General features: G+C 31.6%; 4 protein-coding genes and 1 long non-coding RNA gene across 5 annotated transcripts; 1 reads left to right on the forward strand and 4 right to left on the reverse strand.

Moving 5' to 3' along the window:
• Window positions 1-372: 372 nt before the first annotated feature.
• Window positions 373-1,914, reverse strand: LOC107934668 (receptor kinase-like protein Xa21). The gene is made up of 2 exons (XM_041086848.1): window positions 996-1,914; window positions 373-739 (listed from the first exon to the last, which is right to left on the reverse strand). Exons 1-2 carry the CDS (start codon window positions 1,273-1,275, stop codon window positions 381-383), a joined length of 639 nt encoding a protein of 212 aa, XP_040942782.1. The 5' UTR covers window positions 1,276-1,914; the 3' UTR covers window positions 373-380.
• A 302-nt stretch (window positions 1,915-2,216) lies between these two features.
• On the reverse strand, window positions 2,217-4,919 carry LOC107934654 (LRR receptor-like serine/threonine-protein kinase GSO2). The gene is made up of 3 exons (XM_041086303.1): window positions 3,941-4,919; window positions 3,078-3,149; window positions 2,217-2,980 (listed from the first exon to the last, which is right to left on the reverse strand). Exons 1-3 carry the CDS (start codon window positions 4,917-4,919, stop codon window positions 2,217-2,219), a joined length of 1,815 nt encoding a protein of 604 aa, XP_040942237.1.
• Window positions 4,920-5,644: 725 nt separating this feature from the next.
• On the forward strand, window positions 5,645-6,457 carry LOC107934655 (uncharacterized). Its single transcript, XR_001693976.2, has 2 exons — window positions 5,645-5,814; window positions 6,112-6,457. It is a non-coding gene; the product is annotated as an uncharacterized lncRNA (long non-coding RNA).
• Window positions 6,458-15,164: 8,707 nt separating this feature from the next.
• On the reverse strand, window positions 15,165-16,836 carry LOC107934667 (receptor kinase-like protein Xa21). The gene is made up of 2 exons (XM_041086304.1): window positions 15,783-16,836; window positions 15,165-15,523 (listed from the first exon to the last, which is right to left on the reverse strand). The coding sequence occupies exons 1-2, from the start codon at window positions 16,756-16,758 to the stop codon at window positions 15,165-15,167; spliced, it is 1,335 nt and encodes a 444-aa protein (XP_040942238.1). The 5' UTR covers window positions 16,759-16,836.
• On the reverse strand, window positions 16,828-19,759 carry LOC121203253 (probable LRR receptor-like serine/threonine-protein kinase At3g47570). Its single transcript, XM_041086305.1, has 2 exons — window positions 18,922-19,759; window positions 16,828-17,780 (listed from the first exon to the last, which is right to left on the reverse strand). Exons 1-2 carry the CDS (start codon window positions 19,757-19,759, stop codon window positions 16,828-16,830), a joined length of 1,791 nt encoding a protein of 596 aa, XP_040942239.1.
• Window positions 19,760-27,180: the final 7,421 nt, after the last annotated feature.

The raw sequence follows: 27,180 nt of genomic DNA on the forward strand, positions 1-27,180 counted from the left end.
TTAAAACATGATTTACAACAATAACATTAGTAATTTAAGTTTCAGCATGTCCTGCTAAAGTATAATAGACTAACGAATTGCATGACCAAAGTTATTCCTAGTGATGTTAATAATTATTATCAACTTTTTTGAAGACCTAATTAATGATGCTCGATCTTTGTTAGAAGAAAATGCTCACCAAGCAATGATTAATATAGGCTTCCATCAACTTTATTGTAACTAATTCCTTGAACTTGTTTCTTTCCTACAAAAATCACAAAATACAGAAATAACTATTATTAAACTTTATAGGAAAATAAAGAATCTGCATAAATATTTATCAAAGACATTGCTAGAAAGCAAAGCTCATGTTTATTTTAGTCAAATTAACAACTGCCTCTTCATCGAACTCGTTCCATATCCCTTAATAACTTCACTTTGATCTTCTTTAACTTTGTAACAATCTCTTTCATATGAAGCCTCTCATTTGGTAACTCTACACAACATTCTAAGCTAAGTTGCAAAATGGACAAGGCACAATTCTTGACTTTTAAATGTTCCCTTCCAATGGTGCTCAACAACTTGGGATCTACAACTTGATTTAGCGAAGATGATATCGACTCTATCACCCAACTCTTCAAGCTTCTTTCTCCTTCAAACATTTCATCTGTGGGCTTTTTTCTTGTGATGATTTCCATCAAAAGAATACCAAAGCTATACACATCACCTTTTGTCGAAACAATTCCTTCGATTCCATATTCTGTGTATGAATATAAAAACAACATTATGAATATTCAAAGATATCTTGATAATGAAAAATTCGTATAAAATATCCGAAACATTATATGCTTGCATGTTATAATTGAACTCGGATTTAATCTAGTTGCTTCCTTAAAAAGACACATTTATTATGTTTGAAACTCAAATCTTAACATATATGATCCCTTTTGTTATGCACATGCTACGCTTACATTGAAAATGGAAAAATAAACATGGAGTTTGATTAGAAGTATCACCTGGTGCCATATATTCAAATGTTGCCATTGTCATGGTTTGTATCATTGAAACCTCCTCACATAAGAGTTTCGCGATGCCAAAATCACTCAAATGAGCAACCATATCTTCATCTAATAGAACATTGTGGGGTTTTAAATCACAGTGAACCACGGGTGTTGCATTACCATGGTGGAGATATTCCAATGCAGATGCAACATCTATCATTATGTTCAACCTTTGTACGATATCCAAATATTGGTTGTTGGAATACAACCATTTATCAAGACTCCCATTAGGCATGAACTCAAGAACCAACGCTTTGTAATTAAGATCATTAGAGCAACTGCTTATTACTTTGACTAAATTTCTGTGACGAGTGTTGCGGAGAACATCACATTCAACATCAAAGCTCTTAAAAGCTCCTTCTAACTCTAACTTGAAGACCTTCACCGCAATTACCGTCCCATCCTGCAGAGTCCCTTGGAATACTGAACCATAACTTCCATTACCAAGCAACCTACTATCATTGAATCCATCAGTAGCTTGACGAAGCTCGTGGTATGAAAACCGTCTCCACGTTCCTAAAGGTATCCTGTCTTCTTGAGTTCGCAATTTGTCTTTCCTCCTGTATTGCAAGATAATGATTATCAGAGCCACAACCAAAATTGTGGAGGCAATTGGCAGAGCTACATATATTATGAGCTTCAGCTTAGTTTTTGCCTTGGAATTTCTAAGAGGTCTAGTTTTGCAGTTTGGAACATGAAGTCGAGCTGCACCACACAAGGCTTCATTCCCCTTAAGTGATTCGATTGTGTAGTTTCCAAATGATCCTCCTTCAGGAATTTCTCCTTCAAGCCTATTAAAAGAGACATTGAAATATTTAAGATAACGGAGTTTCTCTAAGGATTTGGGAATCTTTCCAGATAGATTATTTCTTGACAAGTCCAAGAATTCCAAACTCAACAATTCATCAAAAGACCCAGGAATAGAACCCATGATTCTATTATTGGATAAGGAAAAATCAGTGAGGTCCTTGAGATCTGCAACTCCAGTTGGGATATCACCTGAGAACTGATTGTTCGACAAATCCAAACTAGTCAAAACTTTCCCTTTTCCAATGTCAATTGGCAGTGGACCACTTAGAGAATTTGAAGACAAGTATAGGATGAGGAGATAGTTAAGCCTTGTCAACGTTGAAGGTATTGAAGAGGAAAACATATTGGAGTCTAGACCTAGTTGCCTTAATGAAATGAGATCACTAAGCAAGCAGGTATTGGTCCAGACAATTTGTTATTGGTCAAGAACAAGAAAGCCAATTTGTTTAGATGACATAACTCGGATGGGATGGATCCTTCTAACTTATCGTCGTCAAGAGAAAGACTTTGCAACTCTTTCAATCCTCCAATTGTAGTAGGAATTTTATTGCCTCCTAGATCAATGTATATCAAGTGACTTAAGTTTCCAATTTCATTGGGGATGCTACCCCTGATGTGGCATACCCAAGCATTGAACACTTCAAGAGAACTTGAGAGATTTCCTACCACTCTTGGAAATTCACCACTAATGAATGGGTTCGTACCGAAAAGTAACTTTTTCAAGACTCTAAAGTTTGTCAAAGAAAAGAGAAAGCTCATTCCTGAGGAAGTTAAATTATTATTCTCTAGGTTGAGAAACTTTAAATTTCTTAGATTGCCCAAATTATCAGGAATGGAGCCTGAAAAATAATTAGTAGACATGTCAAGACGAGTAAGCTGAGAGGCATTGTAAATATACATTGGGATCGAGCCGACAAGTTGATTGAAATCAAGATATAAAATCTCCATGTTTGGAAGGAAAAGGCCCATGTTTGATGGAAGATGGCCAGAGAGCTGATTTCCTCCCAAAGAAATTATCCTTAGGGTTGAAATATTAAATACTTGTGGAGGAATAGAACCAACAAAACTGTTATTTCCCAAATTCAACAATAGTAGATTCTTTAGGTTGCCAATCTCATGTGGTATTATACCTGCCATAAATTTTATCAAACAAAAATTTTATCAAGTAAAAGTTGCAAATTAATAAAATTAATTTGGAAATAATTTAATTCTTTCTTATACGTTCACCTGTAAAATTGTTTTCGGGACAATCAAACTCCATAAGATGAGTTAAATTCACAATTTGTTTGGGAATTTCACCTGCAATTATAAAATTTACATATTAAATTCAAAATTCATCTCCTATCAAGGATTATAAGAATAAAATAAAAGCATAATGACTTATATAGCTCTTCAACTCTATAACATTTTATTTAATTTTTCGTCTTTTTTAGCCATTAAACTTGTTATGTTTATCAAATCACTCCGAAATGGATCGAAAAGCCCACGTGTATGATGTTAGCAAATAATATTTTAATATTTTAAAAATTCAAAAAAAATATAAATATTATTTAAATATTAAAAATTATAAAAATAATTTTTTAAAAATTTATTTAATTGCTAACATGGCATATATGTGGCAACACGCGTGTATATCACACTAATAAAGTTAACAAATATTATTTTTTTCATTTATTTCTTAAATGATTTGATAAATAATAAAAATTTAAAAGCTAAAAGAAGCAAAAAATTAAATAAAAGATACACTAAGCTAAATCAATCATTATTCCCAAAGTAAATAAAGCACCGTTAGCAAGGTATTTTACACATCATATTAAGTGTCATACGCACTTCCAAGTCGAGTTGGAAATTAAAGAATATTTCTCTCATCATTTCTCGGAGTTTATTCTTCAATCTTCTTTTGAAAATTTCTACTATGTATTCATTTAATAAATAAATTTATATTTCAATGTCAATAGAAGGTTGATCTAAATTACTATATTCATTAACTTAATTTCTTTTCCAAAAAAAATAAAAATCCTTCCTTGCATCTCAAAGTACTTAAAAAGTACACACTTCAAAAGGTTTAAAAAAGGGTTAGCATATATTACCTTCAAAGTGGTTCCGACCAATATAGAAGTATTGAAGCATACTCAGATTCCCAATTTCTATTGGTAGGCTCCCCTCCATTTTGTTATACGATAAAGATAACATTTGTAGCTCTTTGCACTTGAATAGACTGGCAGGAATTCTACCAGAAAGCAGGTTAACGCTCAAGTGCAATTCTTTCAAGTTTGGAAGATGATCAAACATATCTTTTGGAATATGTCCACCGAGATTATTGAAGGTGAAATCGATGACTTCTAGCGAAAGCAAATCACGCGGAACAGAGGGTATGGAGCCGAGATTATTGAAGGTGAAATCGATGACTTCTAGCGAAAGCAAATCACGCGGAACAGAGGGTATGGAGCCGGAGAGCATATTATCTCCTAGATAAATATTTTGCAATGAAGATATATTGAAGATTGAGGAGGGAATTGAGCCTAAAATCTGGTTTTGAGTCAAGTTCAAGGTCTGTAGCTTTGACAAATAGCCTAAAGAGAATGGAATAACACCTTTGAAGTTGTTTTGGTACAAAAATAGCCTTCGAAGTTCAGTTAATGATCCCAACCATGATGGGATTTCTCCACTGAAGGAGTTGTTACCAAAGCTTAAATATTTCAGCCGTCGCAAATTGGAGAACTGGACAGGTAATCCGCCATAGAAACTATTGTGTGTGACATAAAAAAGGGAAAGGAATGACAAATTTCCCAAGTGAGGTGGAAGGGTGCCTACGAGTCCCAACCCAGTAAGGTTTAGAGCTGTGACTCTACGGTGCTTGGATCCACAACTTACACCAAACCAACTGCAAACAGGGACAGAGGCTGACAAGTTAGTTGTCAAGACATTTTCAGGATCATGAATAACCTGATCTTTTAGTGCTAGAAGAGCTGATTGATCTGCAAGTATGGTGGTTAATTTCATAGAGAAAGTAGGCATAGAAACATGGAAGATGATAAGAAGAGCTAAGTTGAGGAAAGTATTCCCCATTTGATTTTGGGTGCTTGTCAAGCTACCAACAAAGGCAGAACTGAGATTTCTAGATAGATAATTGAATGATCACTAATCGTATGACCACACTTCTTTTACATGATATGTGTTGTATATATAAAGGGAGCTTATGTTGTAATCTATCATAGAATGTGATAAATATAATTATGTAATTATTGCTTAAAAATTTTCTTTCTAAATTTCCTTTTTCTCTTAAGAAATTACGATTATTAAATTTTACATAGTAATGTAATTTAATTGCACTTGTACCAATGTTACAACTTTTTTATTAAATTATTTTAGATTATTGAAATTATTAGAGAACATTATAATAAAATTATATGATAAATTTTTTATCAAATACAAAGTATATATAGTGACAATTGAGCAGTCAGTTCGAAGAATATAAACAACCCTGTTGCTTGCTTAACTAGCAGTACTAAAATAATTTTGAACAAAAAAGATATTGACTAAAAATTAAAATAAACCATGGAATGTCTTAGAACATTCATTGAGGTTGAAAGATTTTATTTTTAATTTTTGTTGTTTTGGAATAATAATTTATTCTGTGTTCTAATTTTATACAAAAATATTTTAAATTTCCATTTTTAATTATTTTTTAGTCCTTAAATTTACGTTATTTGTAAAATTAACCTAAAATAAATGAAAATTTTTAATATTTATTAACTTTACTGACATAAATAATTTTAAATTACCAAAAAAAGTATAAAAAAATAAAAAATATTTTTTATTTTTTATTAAGCCCGTTTTGGAGTCGAAACCTCCGATGGTCGAGCAAAAACGCCCGAATTAGCCAGAGGCTCTTCGACTTCTGACCACCTTTCATTAGAGGTGGCTACCTCTGGCGCCCCGACGGAGGAACGCCGACACCCAGGTACGCAACACTCTTTTTTTGTTATTATTTCTATATTTTTCTCTTTAAAAATGAAGTTGTGAAAAGAAAAAAAGATAAGTAGAATAAAATGAAATAACTCAATAGGAAACAGTAAAGGATTAACCTTTTTGAACTTCTATTTTGCTGTTTTGATTTCTAATGTGTGTTCGTAAAAAAAGAAAAAAAATTACAAAGATAAAATTCAGCTTTTGTAGCCGATTTGAAAAACTCCTCATTTTATTTTTTTTGTCGTTTTGCGTTTATTTCTTCTGTTGGTTTCTGTCTCATTTCTTGCAGGTGACTGATACACGTGGAGGACCATTGATTGGCGAGCAGCAGCGGTGGTAGTGGCGTTCGAGGAGGCTACAGCAGCAAGGCGTGCGGCTAGGGTTCCAAGGCTTCTTTTTTTTTCTACTAAAATTGTTAATGCTGTTTGGGCTAGCTTATTTGGGCTTAGGGTTTTTGTATTTGGGTTTGGGTTTTGTTTTGGATATTGGGTTTTTGAGTGTGTTGTGCCCGGGCAGATTTTGGGCTTTACAGTCACAAAATAAAAATCATGAAAATTAGAATTCTCTTAGTGATGACTCAATTCTTACCTTTATGTTTTTAAAATTTTAATATACAAGTCTTTCATTCATTTTTACAATTTTGAATAACTCTATCATCTTCTTTACATAATGTAAATTTTTGTAAATGATGAGGAAAGAAAAGGAAAGTTTGGGCAATTTAATTGAAGTAGTTCACCTTTAATTGCTTACCTCCACTATTTTAGTATACCTCAATTAAGTATTTCTCAATTCACTATAAGAATTAGTACCTTTTAAAGAGAAGGTATAACATTTACAACACTATTTTTTTCTTAAGGCTTATGTATAACCTATCAATTGTCTCTAGGCACACTACAAAATGTCTCAAGACGGGCAGCTTCCAAAGCAAATTTGTGCTTCGAAGGTTTCATGTCTCAAGACGTATAGTTGTATATCTTGAGACTTGCATATCAAAGTCCTTTCAAAACATTTTAAACGCCTTATAACACCTTGGTATTAACCCAAATATACTTAGATAAAATAAAATACATTTAAAACATATTTTTGAGTATTTTACAAGTCTTTGAAAATGTTTGATAAATTTTTAATCATATTTTCATTAAATGATGTAGAACATATAATACATATAAAATTTATCTTAAATGTTATTATATCAAAACCTTAGAATATCAAAGAACAATTTATTAACGGTGGACCGAGACATGAAAAGAGACTATCACAACTATTTAGTAGCTAGTTGGTTAATAAATTTCTTTTTTACCAATTAAGTAGTATTCTCATATTGCACATCTCAATTTGATTCTACCACACTCACAAATGAAATCAAATGGAATAGGTAAAAATGCAAATACAACACCTAACGGCTGCTGGCATAAATAAAAGACTATATATAGAAAGTTAATTTTATGTTGCATTATTGGTGATGAATGATGAACCTTTAGTTAGAATGGTAAAATAAAATCTTTAGAAGTAATTATGTCACAAGTTCAAAAATGATTTTGAGCTTTATTAATTTTATATAAAAATAAAAAAATATAAAAGCATCATTACAAAAATATAATTTATTTTGCATATAGAAAGATGTTTTAATAATTTTCTAACAGAATTAATCTTCGCTTAACTCATGACACCAACACAATTAAAGATTTAAATATAATTATAGATATAGATTATAAGTAAGTAGATGTAGGTATATATATTATATTTAGTGTGAAATTATTATAACTTTCTTTTTGTGCGATATAAATGTTCTATAACTTTTTTTAATACTAAAATTAAAGACACTTAGGTGAAAAATAATATTTTTCAAAATAATTAAAAATAAAAAATAATTTTAGTGCGGAAAGAAAATTATAATTATGAAAAATTGAAGGGGTGGGAAAATAGAAAGATAAAAAATATGATTTTTTTTTCTATAGATGTGCTTGGTAGGAAATATGAAAATTTTGAACGAAATATAATTTTCTTTCCATTTATTGCTTGGTAGAATTAAAAAATAATTTTTATAATATAGAAAAAAGAATTGTGTAGTTATAAAGTTGTATGTATGCATGTATGTCTGTATCTAGCATTTAGCAAAGTTTGAATGTATCTTTCTTTGTTTCTTAATTATAACTTTTTAAATATATAATTAAATAAATAATATAAAGCTTTAAGGCATCAAACACACACATATCCATGTATATTAGATCTATTATATGAAACCAAGGATCCAAAGAGAGACACACCGATAAGAAGCTAATAAAAGATGAGATGGATAAATGCGAAAGTAAATCGTAAAGTTTTATTTGACTTAGGGCTCTAGACATTCGAAAAGAAATTTAATTTTTGACATAACCTTAAACAAAATTGAATCCAAGTCAGATAAAAAAAATTAAAAATAAATAACTAAAATAAAATAATAAATCATAGATTAAGGAAGCGAATAAAGAAGATAAACAGAAAGATAGAACGTGGCGTGTAGAAATCCTAAGAAGCCTTAGAAACACAAAGAATCCACAACTTCCTTCAAGCAGCTCTAATTTCCCCTCCAAAATAGAAACATTGGCAAGAAAAAATTTAAAGATGATCCCCACAATCTAAAAAGATTGTTAAAACTCTTCTAAAAAAACTCAATAAAAATTCTTAAAAAAAAACCCAGAGAGAATTTATTAACTCAAACGAGAAATAGAATAATAATGAATTGAATAAATTATATACAATGCAAAGGCCTATATATAGGCTAGCTAAATAAATCTAAATAAAACTCTTAAGTATACTAGAACTCTAATTTAATCTAAACAAGAAATAGTTTTAAACTAAATTTTCTTGTTAACATAAAACTCCTAAATAACTTAAAAATACTTAATAATTATCAAAAATTCGAAATAAAATAATAATAAAATAATAAAATCTGACAAATATAATATTGGGCTCATATATAATAAAAATTAAGTCTAAAACCCGAACCCAATATGATTTAAACTCGAATTAAAAGCCCGAAATTTATAATTCCCGTCATAATCCCGTTCAAAAGTTCTGCTCGCGTAGTCTTCACTAAAATGATCATAACTTGAGCTCCCGAACTCAAAATCAAGTGATTCAAAATGCATTTTGAAGCTAAGAGATAAATCTTTAAACGCCATGAGACATCTCAACCCAAAAATGTCAGTATCCGATCCAAAAAGTCATCGCAAGTCTGCTGATTTGCCAAGCTTGAAAATTGACAGTTTTGATGATTGGAACCTAATAAATTTCACCCTATTCATGCATGTATTAAAAGCACCTATTGACCAAACAAGTGGATTATCGTAAGGTCACATAAAAATTTATTAAAAGATTCCGTTTATCATATTCTAATTAATTTGTAGTAAAAATGTCTTTAATTTTATCATTAACTCTCAATAATATAGTTGGATCACCTTGTATCACATCTTAATAAACTTTTTCATGACTCTACCTACTACCACTGTGTAGTAAAAGATCTGATTATAGAAACTCGCAAGAAACTCCTTATCTACGTAAGTTGTTTCCATTACCAAAAGATTTAAGGACATCACTTTTGCACAATGGAAAATAAAATTGAAACTGGATCTCAATGCATAATTGTTGATGCACATTATATTTATGTTATGCCTATCACATATTTTATATGTTTTATGCAAATCTATACAAATCTTTCACGCATTTCTACAATCTCAAATTTATAAGGAAAACAAATTATTACAACTCAAATATTTGTAGCTATTAAATTAATTAAAATTCTATTAATTAATAATCCATATACCGATTTTTCTAACTTATAGTTTCTAAAATATTGAAGTACTTCTCTTCAATTTATATTATTTCAAATATATTTGAGATATTGGAGAATAATTAAATTTAAAATAAAATATCATTAACCAATAATTTGGGTCTACTAAAATGGTTACGACTAATTGTTGGAATTTCAGATACATCAGGTACTCTTTCTATTACTGTGTTATTAAATAGAAAATTATTTTCAAAATAAAAATGTTTTTTCAATATAAAACACTCATGTTCATAAAACGATTTCAACTATTTTTTTTAATGCTAAATTGATGACTAAAGGGAGAAGTTGAATTTAAAGGGAAAAATAAAAGAAAAGAAAGAGACAATTTGTTGTATTAGGGAAAAGAAGTTGTGGTTAATATGCAGAAGGTCGTTGGGTTTGAAATTTGACTAGTAATTTGTAAAAAAATTTTGCTGGTTAGACACAATAGTGACATGGCTCAAAGTCTTCTTACCTCAATATGGAGTCCCATTTAAGATGGGAAGCCTCTAGGATTTTATAGGAATCTAAGTGTAATTAAGTATTGCTGGATTAATGTGTTATAAGGGATTAAAGTCTTTTTTAGCTTAACTAGAAAATTGATAATGATATTATGTTTCAATTTTGTATTATTTTAAAAATGATTTTTGGTAGCTAGAAAATGTAAGTATTATTGTTCGTTTTTATAAATTATATATAAAATTATCAAGTCCAAATAAAAAAATTATTGATTTTTTTTATTATGAAAAAACATTCTCAATGTGTTGTATTGTTGAAAAAAGTAATCTTTTCACTTCTATTGTGGCAAATTCAATGGAGGGAGTTATCTTCGTATTTCTGCCATAAAAAGTTTCTCAATATATTTCATGGGGTGGAAATTTTGAGTTAGGTTAGAGTGCTTCAAAATCTCATGGTGTTAGGAATAGTGATCAGTCACAGTCACCTAAAGTTAGTTAGTTTGTTAACTGTTAGCTTATCAGTTAATTAGTTGTACTTTATCAGTTAGTTGGTTGTAAGTTGTGCAGTTAGTTCACCAAGCACTGCTTTAAATACTTTGTGTTTCTCTTCGTTAATGATATGAGAAAGATATATTCAGTTTAGTATCGTCTGTTGCTGGTATCTTGACATGGTATCACAGCTAGAAGTTTTCTTGGGGTAATTCGCAATTTTTTTTTTTTACTCATGGCAGATGATGCAGTTCATACTGGTGATACGCCTCCTCATTCTTCTAACGTTGAAGGAGCTACTCATTCACAAGGGTCTAGTAATGTTTCTTCACAGCCCATTCATTACTTTTCCAAACATGATACTACCAAACTAGGGGAACATAATTTTTTGTTGTGGAAACACCAGGTGTTGTTAATTCTTGAGGGATATGAACTTGAAGGGTTGGTTCTTGGTACTACTCCGATTCCACCTACTCATATCCAGGGACCTGATGGTCGATTTATTGATAATCTGACTTTTGCGTTACATAAAAAGCAGGATAAATTCCTGGCTTCTTGGTTACTTTCCACTGTAACCGACAATGTTTTAGTGCATCTTACAAAGTCCAAGACAAGCTTTGATATATGAACAACCATCGAGAAGAGGTTTGGGGCAAAGTCTGATGTTAAACTCTCCAGCATGCGTCACTCGTTATACTCTCTCAAGAAAGGAGGTTTGACGGTTAAAGAATATCTTGCTAAGGTCAAAAACCTTAGTGATCGTCTTACTGCTACTGGTAGTTTGATCTCTGAACGTGAACAGGTGAGTGTAATACTGGCAGGTCTTCCACTAGAATTCGAGTCCGTCCGTGTACTTGCCTCGGCTACAATGATTTCTCTTGAACTGCTCACAGAGATGCTTCTTGATTGTGAGGAGCGCCAATTGACTTCTTTGACTGAGGAACCGTTGCAAGCTAATATGGCAACTAAGCAGAAGGAAGATAGTGGTGGTGGTTCTAAACATTCTCATAATTCTGGTTGTGGTCATCAAGAATGTAGAATTAGTCAAAGGGGCCATGCTCGAGGTTGGTCCCGTGGGAAAGCTCGTGGTGGTGGCCGATCCTGGTCACGGTCTCGACCTCAGTGTCAATTGTGTGGAAAAGTTGGTCACTTAGTTCAGACTTGTTACCATCGATTTGATGAGACGTTTTCGGGTGTTGCTCCTAGTCAGACCATGACAGTCAACTATCATCAGTTCCAAGATCAAGGAGGTTGTTCACATGGTAATGCTTGTGCACACCTGTCAACTTCTTGTAATGAGTCATGTCAGGCTCATATCTCTCCTTCATCTGGTTCTTGTTCACGCACGTCGCCTGTCACAGATCAGGCTTGGTATCCTGACTCTGGAGCTACCAATCACATTACTCCTGACGTGGCGAATCTCTTAAAAGTTTCCCCCTATACAGGTATGAGGCATGTTTCTGTAGGGAATGGTTCTTCTGTTAAGATTGCTAATGTTGGTATATCAAGTATGCAGGCTGGTTCCAGGTTATTGCATCTAAAGAACGTTCTTCATGTTCCTAACGTCTGCAAGAATTTACTCTCTGTTGGACAGTTTGCTAGAGATAATGTTGTTTATTTTGAGTTTCACCCATTACTTTGTTTTGTGAAGGACATTCGAACCAGGGAAATACTCCTAGTGGGCCACATGCATAATGGCTTGTACAAGTTTGATACTTCTAATTTTCATTCCAGTAGTCTTGGTGCTTCGGGTCAACATAATATGCTGATGTTGTATGCTGCTCAACATCCATCTTCATCTTCAATATGGCATCGACGACTAGGTCATCCATGCAATAATGTTCTTACTGAAGTTTTACGTAGCTGTAATATACCTTTTAAATGTAATAAACTGTCATCTGTTTGCTCGGCTTGTCAGTTAGGCAAGACACGAAAACTACCTTTTAGTTCTTCAACAACGTTGTACTCTTCTCCTTTCGAATTAGTTGAATCAGATGTTTGGGGTCCTGCTTCTGTCAGATCAAATGGCTTTGCGTATTATGTATCTTTTGTTGACATGCGAAGCAGGTATACCTGGGTGTATTTTGTTCGATCAAAGTCAGAGGTGTTCAAGTGTTTTCTTCTTTTTCACTCTATGGTTCGAGCACTCAGTTTGTTTGCTCAAAGGCTGACAATTCCTTGTTCATTCGAAGGTCAGAGTCTCATTTGCTCTATGTCCTTATTTATGTTGATGATATAATTGTGACAGGGTCTGATGCTCAAGCTATTAACAAGTTTGTTGAACAACTTGATGACCATTTCTACCTTAAAGATCTTGGAAGGTTAGGCTATTTTCTTGGTATTGAACTTGCTTACACTGAAGATGGAATTTTTCTAAGCCAACGAAAATATGTGCTTAATCTTCTTGCACGAGCCTCTATGGGACAGTCAAATGAATCACCAACTCTAATGACTACTACGTGTCATTTAACTGCTAATCAAAGTTTGCCAGTACATGCAAAAACCCTCAGGTCAACATTTTACTGCTGTTAAGAGAATTCTGAGGTATTTGAAAGGAACTCTGGATTATGGCATCAAGTTCAGTCGGAGATCAAAACTTATACTTGAAGGGTTCTCCGATGCTAGTTGGGGGTCTGACAGTGATGATAGACGCTCGACGTCAGGTTATTGTGTTTATCTTGGGGGAAATCCTATCTCTTGGAGTTCGAGGAAGCAACAGGTTATCTCCCGTTCCACGGCTGAAGCAGAATATCGAAGCCTTGCACATGTGACATCTGAAGTTCTTTGGATTCAAGCCTTGTTGTCTGAGCTAGGAATAATTCTTAAGGGCAAAACCTTGTTATGGTGCGATAGCACTGCTGCTGTGGCAGTTGCAGGTAATCCAGTGATGCACTTGAAGTTTAAACACGTTGAACTAGATCTATTTTTTGTCCGGGAAAAAGTTACTCAAGGAGTGTTGCAAGTTGGACATGTTCCTAGTCATCAGCAAGTCGCAGATGTGCTCACAAAGCCACTGGCTGCAGGATCGTTTTACAAGTTTCGGACTCAACTAAGGGTAACCACTAAAGATGATTCAAGGAAGGAATACAGTAGTACGGGGAATGTTAGGAATAGTGATCAGTCACAGTCACCTAAAGTTAGTTAGTTTGTTAACTGTTAGCTTATCAGTTAATTAGTTGTAGCTTATCAGTTAGTTGGTTGTAAGTTGTGCAGTTAGTTCACCAAGCACTGCTTTAAATACTTTGTGTTTCTCTTCGTTAATGATATGAGAAAGATATATTCAGTTTAGTATCGTCTGTTGCTGGTATCTTGACACATGGCAATCAACAAATTATGTAAAGGTGTGTGAAAATAGGAAGGATATGAGTCTTCAATAAACAAAAGTTTAGATAACAATTCCCTAGTTGGATAACTCGATAATATTTCTTACAAAATGTACACATTTCTAAATGATAAGGAAAGGAATGTTTGGGAAATTTAATTTAAGTAGTTCACATCTAATTGCTTACCTCCGCTATTTTAATATAGTTCAATCAAAGATTTCCCAAATCACTATAAGAAATAATACCTTTGAAGGAGAAGATATAATATTTACAACACTGTCTTTTTTTTAAGGCTTAGATATAATCCTTTCCCCTAACTTTTATAGTTATTTTATAGTTGTTGGCAAACCATATCTCGAGACAATTTACCAATTGTCTCTAGACACACAGCATAGTGTTTCAAGACAAGCAGCTCCTATTAATTGATATAGGGCTGTATGAATCAATATAAGTCGGTATTGACTGAAACAAGCTAAAACATACTGGAATGGTCAAAACGCATCAAAATCTTAACCATAATGAAACTTAGACTATTTTGTATTGGTTGAAGACCAGAAAGATACGTATTGAGTGTGTTTTATGTTGATGTCCCTTTTATGTATTGCTTTATATTTTTTTTCTTTTAATAAGATTTGTTTGGCTTATAAAAAAATTAATTTTATTAAAATAAAATAAATAAAAACCTTACGCAAAGACTGAAAAATGAGATCAAAATTAGCTATGTTTTGATATTGAGCATTTAATAATTTGCACCTATATTCTTTAAAAAAAACAATTTGTACGATACGATTTCATAAAATTAGTACAAATGATCATCAAAATTAAGTGTAACTAATTGATATAATTTTGAACTGTTAAACTGTTAATAATAATATTTCTAAACTTCGTTTAATACGTAATTTATGCAAGCAAAATTGACAACTTAAGTTTCTGCATGTCCTACGAAAGCATAATGACTAACAGATTACATGGTCAAAGTTGTTCCTAGTTGTCTTAACAGGTTATCAGCTTTTGAAGACCCAACTAATCACGCTCGATCTTTGTTTAAAAAAATGTTCATCAAACAATGATTAATATAGACTCCCATCAATCTTATTGTAGCTAATTCCTTGGAGTTGTTTCTTTTTAAAAAATTTCACAAAATGCAAAAATAACTATTAATAAACTTTATAAAAAAACAAAGCATTGTACAAATATTTATCAAAGACATTGCTAAAAAGCAAAGCTCATGCTCTTTTTAGTCAAATTAACAACTGCCTCTTCATCGAACTCGTTCCATATCCCTTACTAACTTCACTTTGATCTTTTTTAACTTTGTAACAATCTCTTTCATATGAATCCTATCTTTTGGTAACTCTACACAACATTCTAAGCCCAGTTGCAAAATGGATAAGGCACAGTTCTTGACTTTTAAATGCTCCCTTCCAATGGTGCTCAACAACTTGGGATCTACAACTTGATTTAGCGAAGATGATATCGACTCTATCACCCAACTTTTCAAGCTTCTTTCTCCTGCAAACATTTCATCTGTGGGCTTTTTTCTTGTGATGATTTCCATCAAAAGAATACCAAAGCTATACACATCACCTTTTGTCGAAATAATTCCTTCAATTCCATATTCTGTGTATGAATATAAAACAACATTATAAACATTCAAAGATATCTTGATAATGAAAATTTCTTATAAAATATCTGAAACATTAATTATATGCTTGCCTGTTATAATTAAACTGGGATTTAATCTAGTTGCTTCCTTAAAATGTCACATTCAATGTGTTTGAAACTCAAATGTTAATAGATATGATCCCTTTTGTTATGCACATGCTACACTTAAACTGAAAATGGAAAAATAAACATGGAGTTTGATTAGAAGTATCACCTGGTGCCATATATCCAAATGTTGCCATTGTCATGGTTTGTATCATTGAAACCTCTTCACATAAGAGTTTCGCGATGCCAAAATCACTCAAATACGCAACCATATCTTCATCTAACAGAACATTGTTGGGTTTTAAATCACAGTGAACCACTGGTGTTGCATTACCATGGTGGAGATATTCCAATGCAGATGCAACATCTATCATTATGTTCAACCTTTGTAGGATATCCAAATATTGGTTGTTGGAATACAACCATTTATCAAGACTCCCATTAGGCATGAACTCAAGCACCAACGCTTTGAAATTAAGATCATTCGAGCAACTGCTTATTACTTTGACTAAATTTCTGTGACGAGTGTTGCGGAGAACATCACATTCAACATCAAAGCTCTTAAAAGCTCCTTCTAATTCTAACTTGAAGACCTTCACCGCAATTACCGTCCCATCCTGGAGAGTCCCTTGGAATACTGAACCATAACTTCCATTACCAAGCAACCTACTATCATTGAATCCATCAGTAGCTTGACGAAGCTCGTGGTATGAAAACCGTCTCCACGTTCCTAAAGGTATCATGTCTTCTTGAGTTGACAATTTGTCTTTCCTCTTGTTTTGCAAGATAATGATTATCAGAGCCACAACCAAAATTGTGGAGGCAATTGGCAGAGCTACATATATTATGAGCTTCAGCTTAGTTTTTGCCTTGGAATTTCTAAGAGGTCTAGTTTTGCAATTTGGAACATGAAGTCGAGGTGCACCACACAAGGCTTCATTCCCCTTAAATGATTCGATTGTGTAGTTTTCAAATGGTCCTCCTTCAGGAATTTCTCCTTCAAGTCTATTAAAAGAGACATTGAAATATTTGAGATAACGGAGTTTCTCTAAGGATTTAGGAATCTCTCCAGATAGATTATTTCTTGACAAGTCCAAGAATTCCAAACTCAACAATTCATCAAAAGACTCAAGAATAGAACCCATGATTCTATTATTGGATAAGGAAAAATGAGTGAGGTCCTTGAGATCTGCAACTCCAGTTGGGATATCACCTCAGAACTGATTGTTCGACAAATCCAAACTAGTCAAAACATGCCATTTTCCAATGTCAATTGGCAGTGGACCACTTAGAGAATTTGAAGACAAGTTTAGGATGAGGAGATAGTTGACCCTTGTCAACGTTGAAGGTATTGAGGAGGAAAACATATTGGAGCCTAGAAATAGATGCCTTAATGAAGTGAGATCACCTAAGCAAGCAGGTATTGGCCCAGACAATTTGATATTGGCAAAGAACAAGAAAGCCAATTTGTTTAGATGACATAACTCAGATGGGATGGATCCCTCTAACTTATTGTCCTCAAAAGAAAGACTTTGCAACTCTTCCAATCCTCCAACTGTAGTAGGAATCTGTCCTATCAATTTATTGCGTCCTAGCTCAAGGTTTATCAAGTGACTTAAGTTTCCAATTTCACTGGGGATGTTACCCCTGATGTTGCATGCAGGAGCAGAGAACTCTTCAAGAGAACTTGAGAGATTTCCTACCACTCTTGGAAGTTCACCACTAATAAATGAGTTGATGCCGAAAAAAAGGTTCTCCAAGACTCTACAGTTTGTCAAAGAGAAGAGAAAGCTCATTCTTGAGGAAGTTAAACTATTAATCGCCAGGTTGAGAATCTTTAAATTTCTTAGATTACCCAGATTATCCGGAATGGACCCTGAAAAGTAATTACCAGACATGTCAAGAAGAGTAAGCTGAAAGGCATTGGAAATATACATTGGGATCGAGCCGACAAGGTGATTCAAATTAAGGTATAATTTCTCCATGTTTGGAAGGAAAAGGCCCATGTTTGATGGAAGATGGCCAGAGAGCAGATTTCCACCCAAAGAAATCATCCTTAGAGTCGAAATATTAAATATTTGTGGAGGAATAGAACCAGCAAAATTGTTAATTTCTAAATTCAACACTTGTAGATTCATTAGGTTGTCAATCTCATGTGGTATTATACCTGCCATATTTTTTTCAAACAAAAATATTAGACAAATATGGGGAAAAAAGAGTTTATATATGAAACATTTGCTTATAATATTTCTTAAATTTTAAATTAAATTATCTAACAATGTGTAAATTTATTGACAGCTAGTGTATCAAATATAATCAACAATATTGACGAAAAAATAAATTGTGTTTTTAGAGCTCTTGCAAATATCAAAGTAGTTCAAGTAATTTAAAATATAGAAACTACTGGTGATTTAAATCATAAAGAACAAACATTCATAAGTTGAAGAAAATGAAAGTATATATTGTTCTCCTTTAATCTGATTTGATAAATTTAAAATTTTTATTCTTCTAAGAACATAAAAATAAATCAATTATAATTTTAGGCTCCTTAGGGTTTTGTGTGCCAAATAATGGACTTAAAAAAATACATATATACTAATTGCAATGAGTATGAAAAATTTTATAACTATTTGTAAAATAATCAAAAAAACACGGAAAGTCATTGAGCAGAATAAAGTTCAAAACAAATGATGCTACATATACTAATAAAAATAATTTGGAAACAATTTAATTCTTTCTTATACATTCACCTGTAAAATTGCCATCGGAGCAATCAAAGCCCACAAGAAGAGTTAAATTCACAATTTGTTTAGGAATTTTACATGCAATTATAATATTCACATACCAAATTCAAAATTCATCTCTTACCAAGGATTATAAGAATTTAAAAATATATATATGTATAGGAACAATCAAACACCATAAGAAGCAAAAAAATAAATAAATAAATAAATAAAAAGTTAAAATAATTTTTTTATGAAGTTGAAGGGCTAAATAAATAAAACACGTGTCATACACACTTCCAAGTCCAGTTAGAAATTAAAGAATATTTCTCTCATCATTTTCTTGTGGTTTATTATTTTATTCTTCAATCTTCTTTTGAAAATGTTCAACTATATGAATTCATTTAATAAATAAATTTATATTTTCAATCTCAATACAAGATTGATCTAAATTGTGATATTCATTAACTTAATTTCTTTTCCCCAAAAAAAAAAAATCCTTCCTTACATTCTCAAACTACTTACAGAAAAAAGAAGAAAAGTAAACACTTCAGAAAGCTTTAAAAAATGGTTAGCATGTATTACCTTCAAAGTGGTTCTCACCAATAGAGAAGTATTGAAGCATACTCAAATTCCCAATTTCTATTGGTAGGCTCCCCTCCATTTGGTTATACGATAAAGATATCATGTCTAACTCTTTGCACTTGAATAGACTGGCAGGAATTCTACCAGAAAGCTGGTTAACACTTAAGCACAATTCTTTCAAATTTGGAAGATGATCAAACATATCTTTTGGGATATGACCAGTGAGATTATTGGTGGTGAAATCGATGACTTCTAGTAAAAGCAAATCACGTGGAACAGAGGGTATGGAACCAGAGAGCATATTGAAGCTTAGATCTATTTCTTGCAACGAAGAGATATTGAAGATGGTGGAGGGAATTGAACCTGAAATCTGGTTTTCAAACAAATACAAGACCTCTAGCTTTGACAAATAGCCTAAAGAGAAGGGAATAACACCTTTGAAGTTGTTCTTACCAAAGCTTAAATATTTCAGCCGATGCAAATTGGATAACTGGGCAGGTAATCTGCCATAGAAACTATTGTTTTTGATACGAAGAAGAGAAAGGAATGATAAATTTCCCAAGTGAGGTGGAAGGGTGCCTACGAGTCCCAACCCAGCAAGGTCTAGAGCTGTGACTCTACGGTGCCTGGATCCACAACTTACACCAAACCAATTGCAAACAGGGGCAGAGGCTGACCAGTTAGTTGTCAAGACATTTTCAGGATCATGAATAACCTGATCTTTTAGTGCTAGAAGAGCTGATTGATCTGTAAGTATGGTGGTGAATTTCATAAAGAAAGTAGGCATAGAAAAATGGAAGATGATAAGAAGAGCTAAGTTGAGGAAAGTATTCCCCATTTGATTTTGGGTGTTTGTCAAGCTACAAAGAAAGGCAGAACTGAGATTGCTAGACAGAAAATTGAATGATCACTAATCGTATGCCGGCACTTCTTGTACATAATATGTGTGTGTATATATAAAGGGAGTTTATGTTGTAATTTCTTCCTGTAAGATTGCAAATTCTTTTAATGTGATTTAGGTAGAAACTACGGAATTTATTATAGGATGTGATAATATAATTATGTAATTATTGCTTAAAAAATTTCTTTCTAAATTTCATTTTTTTCTTAAGAAATTACAATATTAAATTTTACATAGAAATAATATATAGAATTGTAATTTAACTGCACTTGTACTAAGATTACAACTTTTTATTAGATTACTGAAATTATTAGACAACATGAAAATAAAATTATTTTATCAAATCTGAAGTATATATAATGACAATTGAGGAGTCACCTCGAAGAATATGAACAACCCTACCAGTTGTATTAATTAGCGGCATCTAAACACTAATTAATTTGTGTTTCTATTGACTAAAAATTAAAATAAACCATGAAATTTCTTATAACATTCAATGAGGTTGAAAGATTTTCTTTTTAATTTTTGTTCTTTTTGAATATTTATTTATTTTAGCTTTACAAAAAAATTATTTTAACTTTTCATGTTTTTTAGTTTTAAACTTTCGTTATTTGTTAAATTACTTCAAAATAAATGGAAAAGTTAACATTTACTTATTTTGTTGACGTGGCATACACGTTTATGTCAAGTAAGAAATTAATTAAGTTTTTTTTAAATTCAAAAAAATTCTAAAATTATTTTAAAAATATTAAATTTATTAAAAAAGTATAAAAATATTTTTTATTTTTTAAAAAATTAATTAATTGCTAACATGTGGTATATACGTAACAATCCACATGTATGCCACATCAGTAAAGTTAACAAACATTAACAATTCTATTTATTTTAGGTGATTTGACAAACAATACAGGTTCAAGAGTTAAAGTGACAAAAAATTAAATAAAAAAAACTAAATTAACATTTTTTATAAAGTTAGAGGACCAAAAAATCATTATACTTTTTCTTTCTTATCCTATCAATACCCTCAACAACACTTCACCATAAAATAAGAATATAAGTATGGTTCATTTAACTAGATTTCTAGAAAGAAAATTGGATATAACATGCCAATTGAGTCATTACTGAGTTGGCGTTAGTATCGAGTTTGTTACCAGAACAAGAGGGCGAGTATTTATCTTATACAAGAATTTGCAAAGAATAATAGATAATTCTAATTATTTTATAAAATAAAAAATTATATAAAAATGACACAGAAAATAATTTGCACTTTTTTGTTTTAGGAAATTATTAATAAAGAAATCAAGAAATTTCAATTTAAAAATCTTAAATTTAAATCATAACAGCAGGGGGAGTTTAGTTACTTTACAATTATCCAAGATGGATTGAATTTGGTTTTATATCCAAGATATCAAAACTGTAATTAGGTTCATTATAAGCATTAAACTAATTTATTGGAATAAAAATATAAGTAATTTTACAATATTCCTGCTGAGAACATATCCCATCACCAACTTTTCACAACTTTTTGACCATTTTTAAAATCTCTATGGAGTCAGTAATGGCTCTCCAATTTTGTAAGTATTCATTATCTTACCCCTTTGTTGGGTTTGGTTTTCGGACGGCTGTTTGACCTGGTTGTCCAATCTGAAGTCTTACCACTTTGACGTTTTAAAAGTTTGCTTCTCGGAGAATATTACAATTGAGAAAAAGTTATATATAATTGTGAAACTGAATGTATGTCTCTTTTTTTTTTTTGGGAGATATTAAATTCTGTTTTTAGTTTTTCACATAAATTTTTATTAGTGTATATTAGTTTAATATTATTTGACTTACGAATTTAGTCTATAAATAAGTCTTTTTTCCACCTTAAAAAAATAACTTATAACACATTTAGTAGAAAAATTTTGTGTTTACATTTTTTGGGTTCTTATTTCAGGTTCAGGGGTTTAATTAGTTTTATCTCTATCTTTTTACTCTTCGTTTTTTTCCATTTTAGTGAAAGTATTTTTGCTCATGGTTTTTTATTTTTTTCGGAGGGATTTTTCCACGTAAAATTTTTTTGTTCAGTCTTTTCAATTTCTTTATTATTTTACTTGTTTGTTACTTAATCAGGTTTATCTGGTAGTAATAACAAGGTTTAATATTGATAAGTTCAATGACATCATAAATTTTAATCTTTGGCAAGTTTAGATTATGACAATTCTGATTCAGAGCGATCTTGAGAAGGTCCTTACATAGAAGAAGCCTACAAACAAGGATAAATAAGAATGAGATATGTTAGACAAAAAAGCTCTATCCATGATCAATTATGTCTAACAAATAATGTGTTGCAAGAGGTTTTGATGGAGAAAATGACATTCACCTTATGGAAAAGGTTAGAAACTCACTACGCGACAAAATCTCTAGCTAATCGATTGGTGTTGAAACAACATCTATACACATTCCGCATGGATGAAAGTGAGCATATTAGAGGTCACATCGGTCAATTTATTACTTTTTTAAATGATTTAAAAAAATTTTAGGTTCAAATTGACGATAAAGATCAGGCTATGCTATTATTGTACTTTTTACCCCTTTCATACAAGTCTTTCAAGGAGACCTTGATTTATGAAAGAGATAATCTCTCATTTGAGGATGTGAATGGTCATCTATTGAGTAAAGACAAACTCAACAATGAGTTTGGTTCGGATAGCAAATCAAATAGGTAAACCTCAATTTTGGTGGCATCAAGGAAGTGAGACAAAAGATGTCACTATTATAAAATGTTAGTCACGTCAAGGCAGATTGTTACAAACTGCGAAATAAAATGGCTGTTCAGAGCAATGAGGAAGATTTAGTTGGCGCTAATTTGACCAATGACAAATGTGATGATTTCTTGTTAGTGTCAACAAGTGAAAGCTCTGAGCTTACGTCCGAGTGGATCTTGGATTCGAGGTGTTCTTTCCACATGTGTCCCAATAGGGACTAGTTCTTCACATACAATTCAGTTGAAGGAGGAGTTGTGTGCATGGGGAATAATTCACCCAGTAAGGTAACCAGTATTGAAACTGTTTAAATCAGGATGTACAATGGGACAATTATGACACTGTCAGATGTTAGGCATGTGCCTGACTTAAAGAAAAATCTCATCTCCAAGAATTTTAGACTCGAAGGGTTGTAGAATTTACATTGAGTCAAGTGTCATTAGGGTATCCTATGGGGCTCTCATTTTGATGAAAGGTAAAAATATTAGTAGTCTTTATGTTCTGAAAGGATTGACAGTGACTGGTGAAACAAGACATCCCTCGTCTATTAAGGAGTCGAAGTTAACTCGTTTGAAGTGAAGACAACTTGGTCATAGGTGGAAAAATGTATGACCATTTTGTATAAGATATGTTCTCTTTTGGATGCAGGTTTTGAAAAGATAGGGCACTGCGTTCATGGAAATCAAACCCAGGTCAGTTTTGATTTGGCAGTTCACAAGTTGAAGACTAGAAGACTTCTAGCTTATAAGTACAACTTCGACTCAGTTAATATCCTCCATAGTTCGAGATATGCCTATGGCAGGCTTTGGCAAAGAAGACGTGTATCAAACCACTATCTTTAAGGCTATATTCACTCTTATCTATATTTGGGGTCCAAATGAGTTTCAAGCAAATGAATCCCAAGGATACAGTGAAGCTTAGTGACTATTTGCATTTTGCACTGAAGAAAATAGTCCACTAAGTACTAAGCAGAGTATAACAAGAAAATCAATTTCTATAAAGAATTTCTGAAGTAATTCTTTATAGAATAATCTAATAATAGTAGAAGAAGGAAGAAGGGTAAAAAATTTTTTTGAGAATTTTTGGTATTTTTCCAAATGAAATCTTACTCCTATTTATAGGAATACTTATGTCTTTTGATAGAGACATAACTTTCAATAGGTGTCTTTTCTGAATAATCACTCTAAAAGAGAAATATAATTATTCAATTAATATCTCATAACTATTCAAGTAATATTACTTGTATGGTTATAATTCTTTGACAAAAATCAAGTGATATAACTCTAGATCAATAAACAAAAAACATTACACCCTTTTATTTATAATTATTGGAACACTATAAATATTTAAAAATGTTCCAACACCATCAATATCAAGTTTGTGTTTTGCATCAATAATCAACCAATCATAATTATAACTAAGTTAATGAAACGAGGAAATAATGCATCAATAGTAAAAGTCATTCGTTCACAAGGAATAAAGTTTAGCAACATTATATCATCAAGTAGAAAATTAAAGATTAAAGTAATCTAAAATAAAATAATAGTTCACAAAATAACTCCCTTTAACATCAACTCCCAACGGTAGTAACACTCCCCCTTTTAGTCAACTAACTTGCCAAACTATTCATCACCAAGAAGGGCAAGAAGATCAGCTCGTAAGGCCTTTTATATGTTAACCACTTCTTTATTGCCTTGGCCTCTACATGTAATTTGTCTAGATGTCTCTAATTGACTAAGTTCATTTGAACTTAGTTTTTGTTGTGTTTTCCAAGTATAATGGTTTATATAAGGAGCTGAAGAGGGATCAAGCCAGAATTCGATCAAGTTTAGGCAAACTTGTGTACAAAATTGGAACATGCATATAATGAAGTGACCCAGAGGGTAAGCCTCAAGGTTAGATGTTATTGTAAATTTTCCATAAGTCCGCTTGTTAAGGCTTTTGATTTAGTAGTTGGTATTCGTATTTTCGATTATCAATTCAACTAGCTGAGTTAAGTATGACTAGTAAAAGCATATTTGGCGATTTTAGTCGCGTTGCTTGTACAACTTAGTTGTAGATTGCTCATAATTGTCTCAGAGCTTATGTGAAATTTTATATCCAGACCCGTCGATCGAGTCGGGTACAAGGTGTTATACCAAACACAAAAAAAAGAAACGATGTAATTACTTTTAGTAGGAAAATAGTTTCTCTCAATAAAAACCGACGAATATTGTAATTCTCAAAAAATAGAGTTTATTTTAAGTAAATAAATTCTTATTACTTTCTAGTAAAATATTGATATATGAAAACTTATTAAACTTCTAATTTTAGGTCAACCAATGTCATCTATTTATAAGGAGAGATATAAGAATCATAGTTGAACAAGCTCTTGCAAAATAATATTATTTAAATAGGAAACAATCTCCTAGGCTAACTAAGAGAGGGATGGACGGCACACCCTAGTTAAGAATACTAAGGTTGTCGCCCCTCACTTGTAAATGAGGGGAATTTGGGCATTTCATGCATTGGGTCCACTATATATGCTTCATATACTTTTGACCCAAAACTTTATAATTTAATTCAACTCAATATTTATTTTCTATTTCTCAGAATAAATATTAATTAATTAAATTCATTAAATTAAATAAAATAATTTTTCAATTAAATAACTTCATCAATCTAATTCTAATTCTGTTAAAGTCATGACAATTTCATAATAACTAATTAATTTAATCTCATTTTTGAACTCCAATTAATTAATTAAACAATAATTCAAAAACTTTAAATTAAATCTCAAGTCATTTTTATTCATTTCTGTTCAATTCTATTAATTTGGTTCTACATGCAATTCATTTTAACGAGCTAGCTACTTAATAAGTCCAAGATTTCGCCTATACTGGCTGAGATACAATGTACCGGTCAATATGAAAATATAAATTTTAAATTTTAAATATTTTTGTCATATATGTTTTATTTATTGAATGATGAACTATTATCTTCTTAGAGTGGGTTTGGATGGGCGATTGGGTGCGGTGCGGTGCGTTTAGCTTACTTTTTGTCTCACGCTATAGTATCGCTACAGTATCCAATCTCACCGCCACCGCTGTTTTTACACTAACCGCAGCTAAACGCACCGCCCATCCAAACTCACCCTTAGTAAAGAAATGGGTGTTATTGGAAACATATCCACTCATTAATTTTTAATGATGGTTATAGATTCAAGAGCAAATAATAAAAGTAGTCACCCAATTGTTAGCATGTTTTTATTTTGATCACTTTAGTTTAAAATTTTCTATTTTAGTCATTAACGTTATCAAAATTTAATATTTTGGTCACTCCCCCGTTAAATCACTAATGGTGGTCTTTTTTTATTGGTATAATATTAAATTTAACCCTCCAATGTTTACAAATTCTATCAATTTAGTCTTAAATCTAAAAAATTCAACAAATGCCCTAAACTTTACACATTTTTTCAATTTAGTTTTAATTCTTAAAAATAAAACTTTAAAAATATAAAAATATTTAAACGATGATTTTTCAATAAAAATTATAAAAATATTTATAAATAAATGAATATCTTTTTTTTCATTTCTAACATGAAATTTATTTATTAAAGTAATAATTTTATAAATAAATTAATATTATGAATAAAAACAATTTAAGGGGAAAAACAATGAAGAAAACTTACGCATATTCAACTTTTCCCCCTTTTTTTTAACATTAATGGCCACCTTATTTAGGTTGGGTCAAAAGTTACAACTTAATGTCGAAAAGGGTGAGAACCAATGTCTTTAGGTTGTTGCCTAGAATTAGTTTGTTACGTGTGAGGTTGTGTTTGAGGGCAAACATGATTAGGGATTGATAGCAAGTTAAATTCGTATTTTTAATACATTTATTCTTGACTAATTAACAAATAAAATGCTATTAAATTTGGATTTTTCTTATCAAGATGAACTTGGTGTGTTGAATTCAAACTCTTACAAAAAGGGACTAAATTGGAACAAAAAGCAAAGAGGAGGGCTTGATTGAAAGATTTAAGATTCAAAGATGACTGGATAAAGATTGAAGAATTTTTTATATTGTTACAACTATGTAATTAGTTTTAAATCTAGTTTAAATTTAATTTTTAAATTTTGAATTATTTAGTGATAATATTTTGAATTATTTAGTGATAATATTTAGGAAAAATCTAGCTAAATTTTAGCACTAAAAGTGTGTATAAATATCTAGTAGCTACAACTAATTGAACACAAATTAATAAAAAAATTCCTTTATTTTTCTTCCCTTTCCGGCGTCAATTCTCATACTATTTCATTCATTTACTTTCAACATTTTTGGTTTAATTACCTTTCAAGGCCCTTTCCCTTTCCACTTTCCATAATTCCATTTAAACCATTTATTATGATTCTTTTCATGATTAATTAAACCCTTTTTTAGTTTTAGCCCGGTAATTGCTCCAATAAAACAATCGTGAGATACGAGCTCGCTCAAAAAACCCTTAACGCAGTATTTTCTATCTCTCCGGTATATGGGATAGTACAAATCCGTCCTTTAAAGTTGATTTAGCTTCAATTCAAAAAGTGCACGTTGGGTTGGAGTTGCTTGGCGTACAGTTGGGAAGACGAATCGGTC

This window comes from Gossypium hirsutum, chromosome D01 (genome assembly GCF_007990345.1).
Source record: "Gossypium hirsutum isolate 1008001.06 chromosome D01, Gossypium_hirsutum_v2.1, whole genome shotgun sequence".
Classification (NCBI taxonomy): Eukaryota; Viridiplantae; Streptophyta; class Magnoliopsida; order Malvales; family Malvaceae; genus Gossypium; species Gossypium hirsutum.

Bases quoted from the DNA above. Each gene is read 5' to 3' on its own strand.
- LOC107934668 (XM_041086848.1), bottom strand. From the start codon at position 1,275: ATGCCTAATGGGAGTCTTGATAAATGGTTGTATTCCAACAACCAATAT. The intron at 740-995 runs GTGATACTTCTA...ATTCATACACAG, and splicing joins ATTTGAATATATGGCACCAG to AATATGGAATCGAAGGAATT.
- LOC107934654 (XM_041086303.1), bottom strand. From the start codon at position 4,919: ATGGGGAATACTTTCCTCAACTTAGCTCTTCTTATCATCTTCCATGTT. The intron at 3,150-3,940 runs GTAATATATGCT...TTATAATTGCAG, and splicing joins TGGTCGGAACCACTTTGAAG to GTGAAATTCCCAAACAAATT. The intron at 2,981-3,077 runs GTGAACGTATAA...AATTTATGGCAG, and splicing joins TCCCGAAAACAATTTTACAG to GTATAATACCACATGAGATT.
- LOC107934667 (XM_041086304.1), bottom strand. From the start codon at position 16,758: ATGGGTTCTATTCTTGAGTCTTTTGATGAATTGTTGAGTTTGGAATTC. The intron at 15,524-15,782 runs GTGATACTTCTA...ATTCATACACAG, and splicing joins ATTTGGATATATGGCACCAG to AATATGGAATTGAAGGAATT.
- LOC121203253 (XM_041086305.1), bottom strand. From the start codon at position 19,759: ATGGGGAATACTTTCCTCAACTTAGCTCTTCTTATCATCTTCCATTTT. The intron at 17,781-18,921 runs GTAATACATGCT...AAAATATGGCAG, and splicing joins TGGTGAGAACCACTTTGAAG to GTATAATACCACATGAGATT.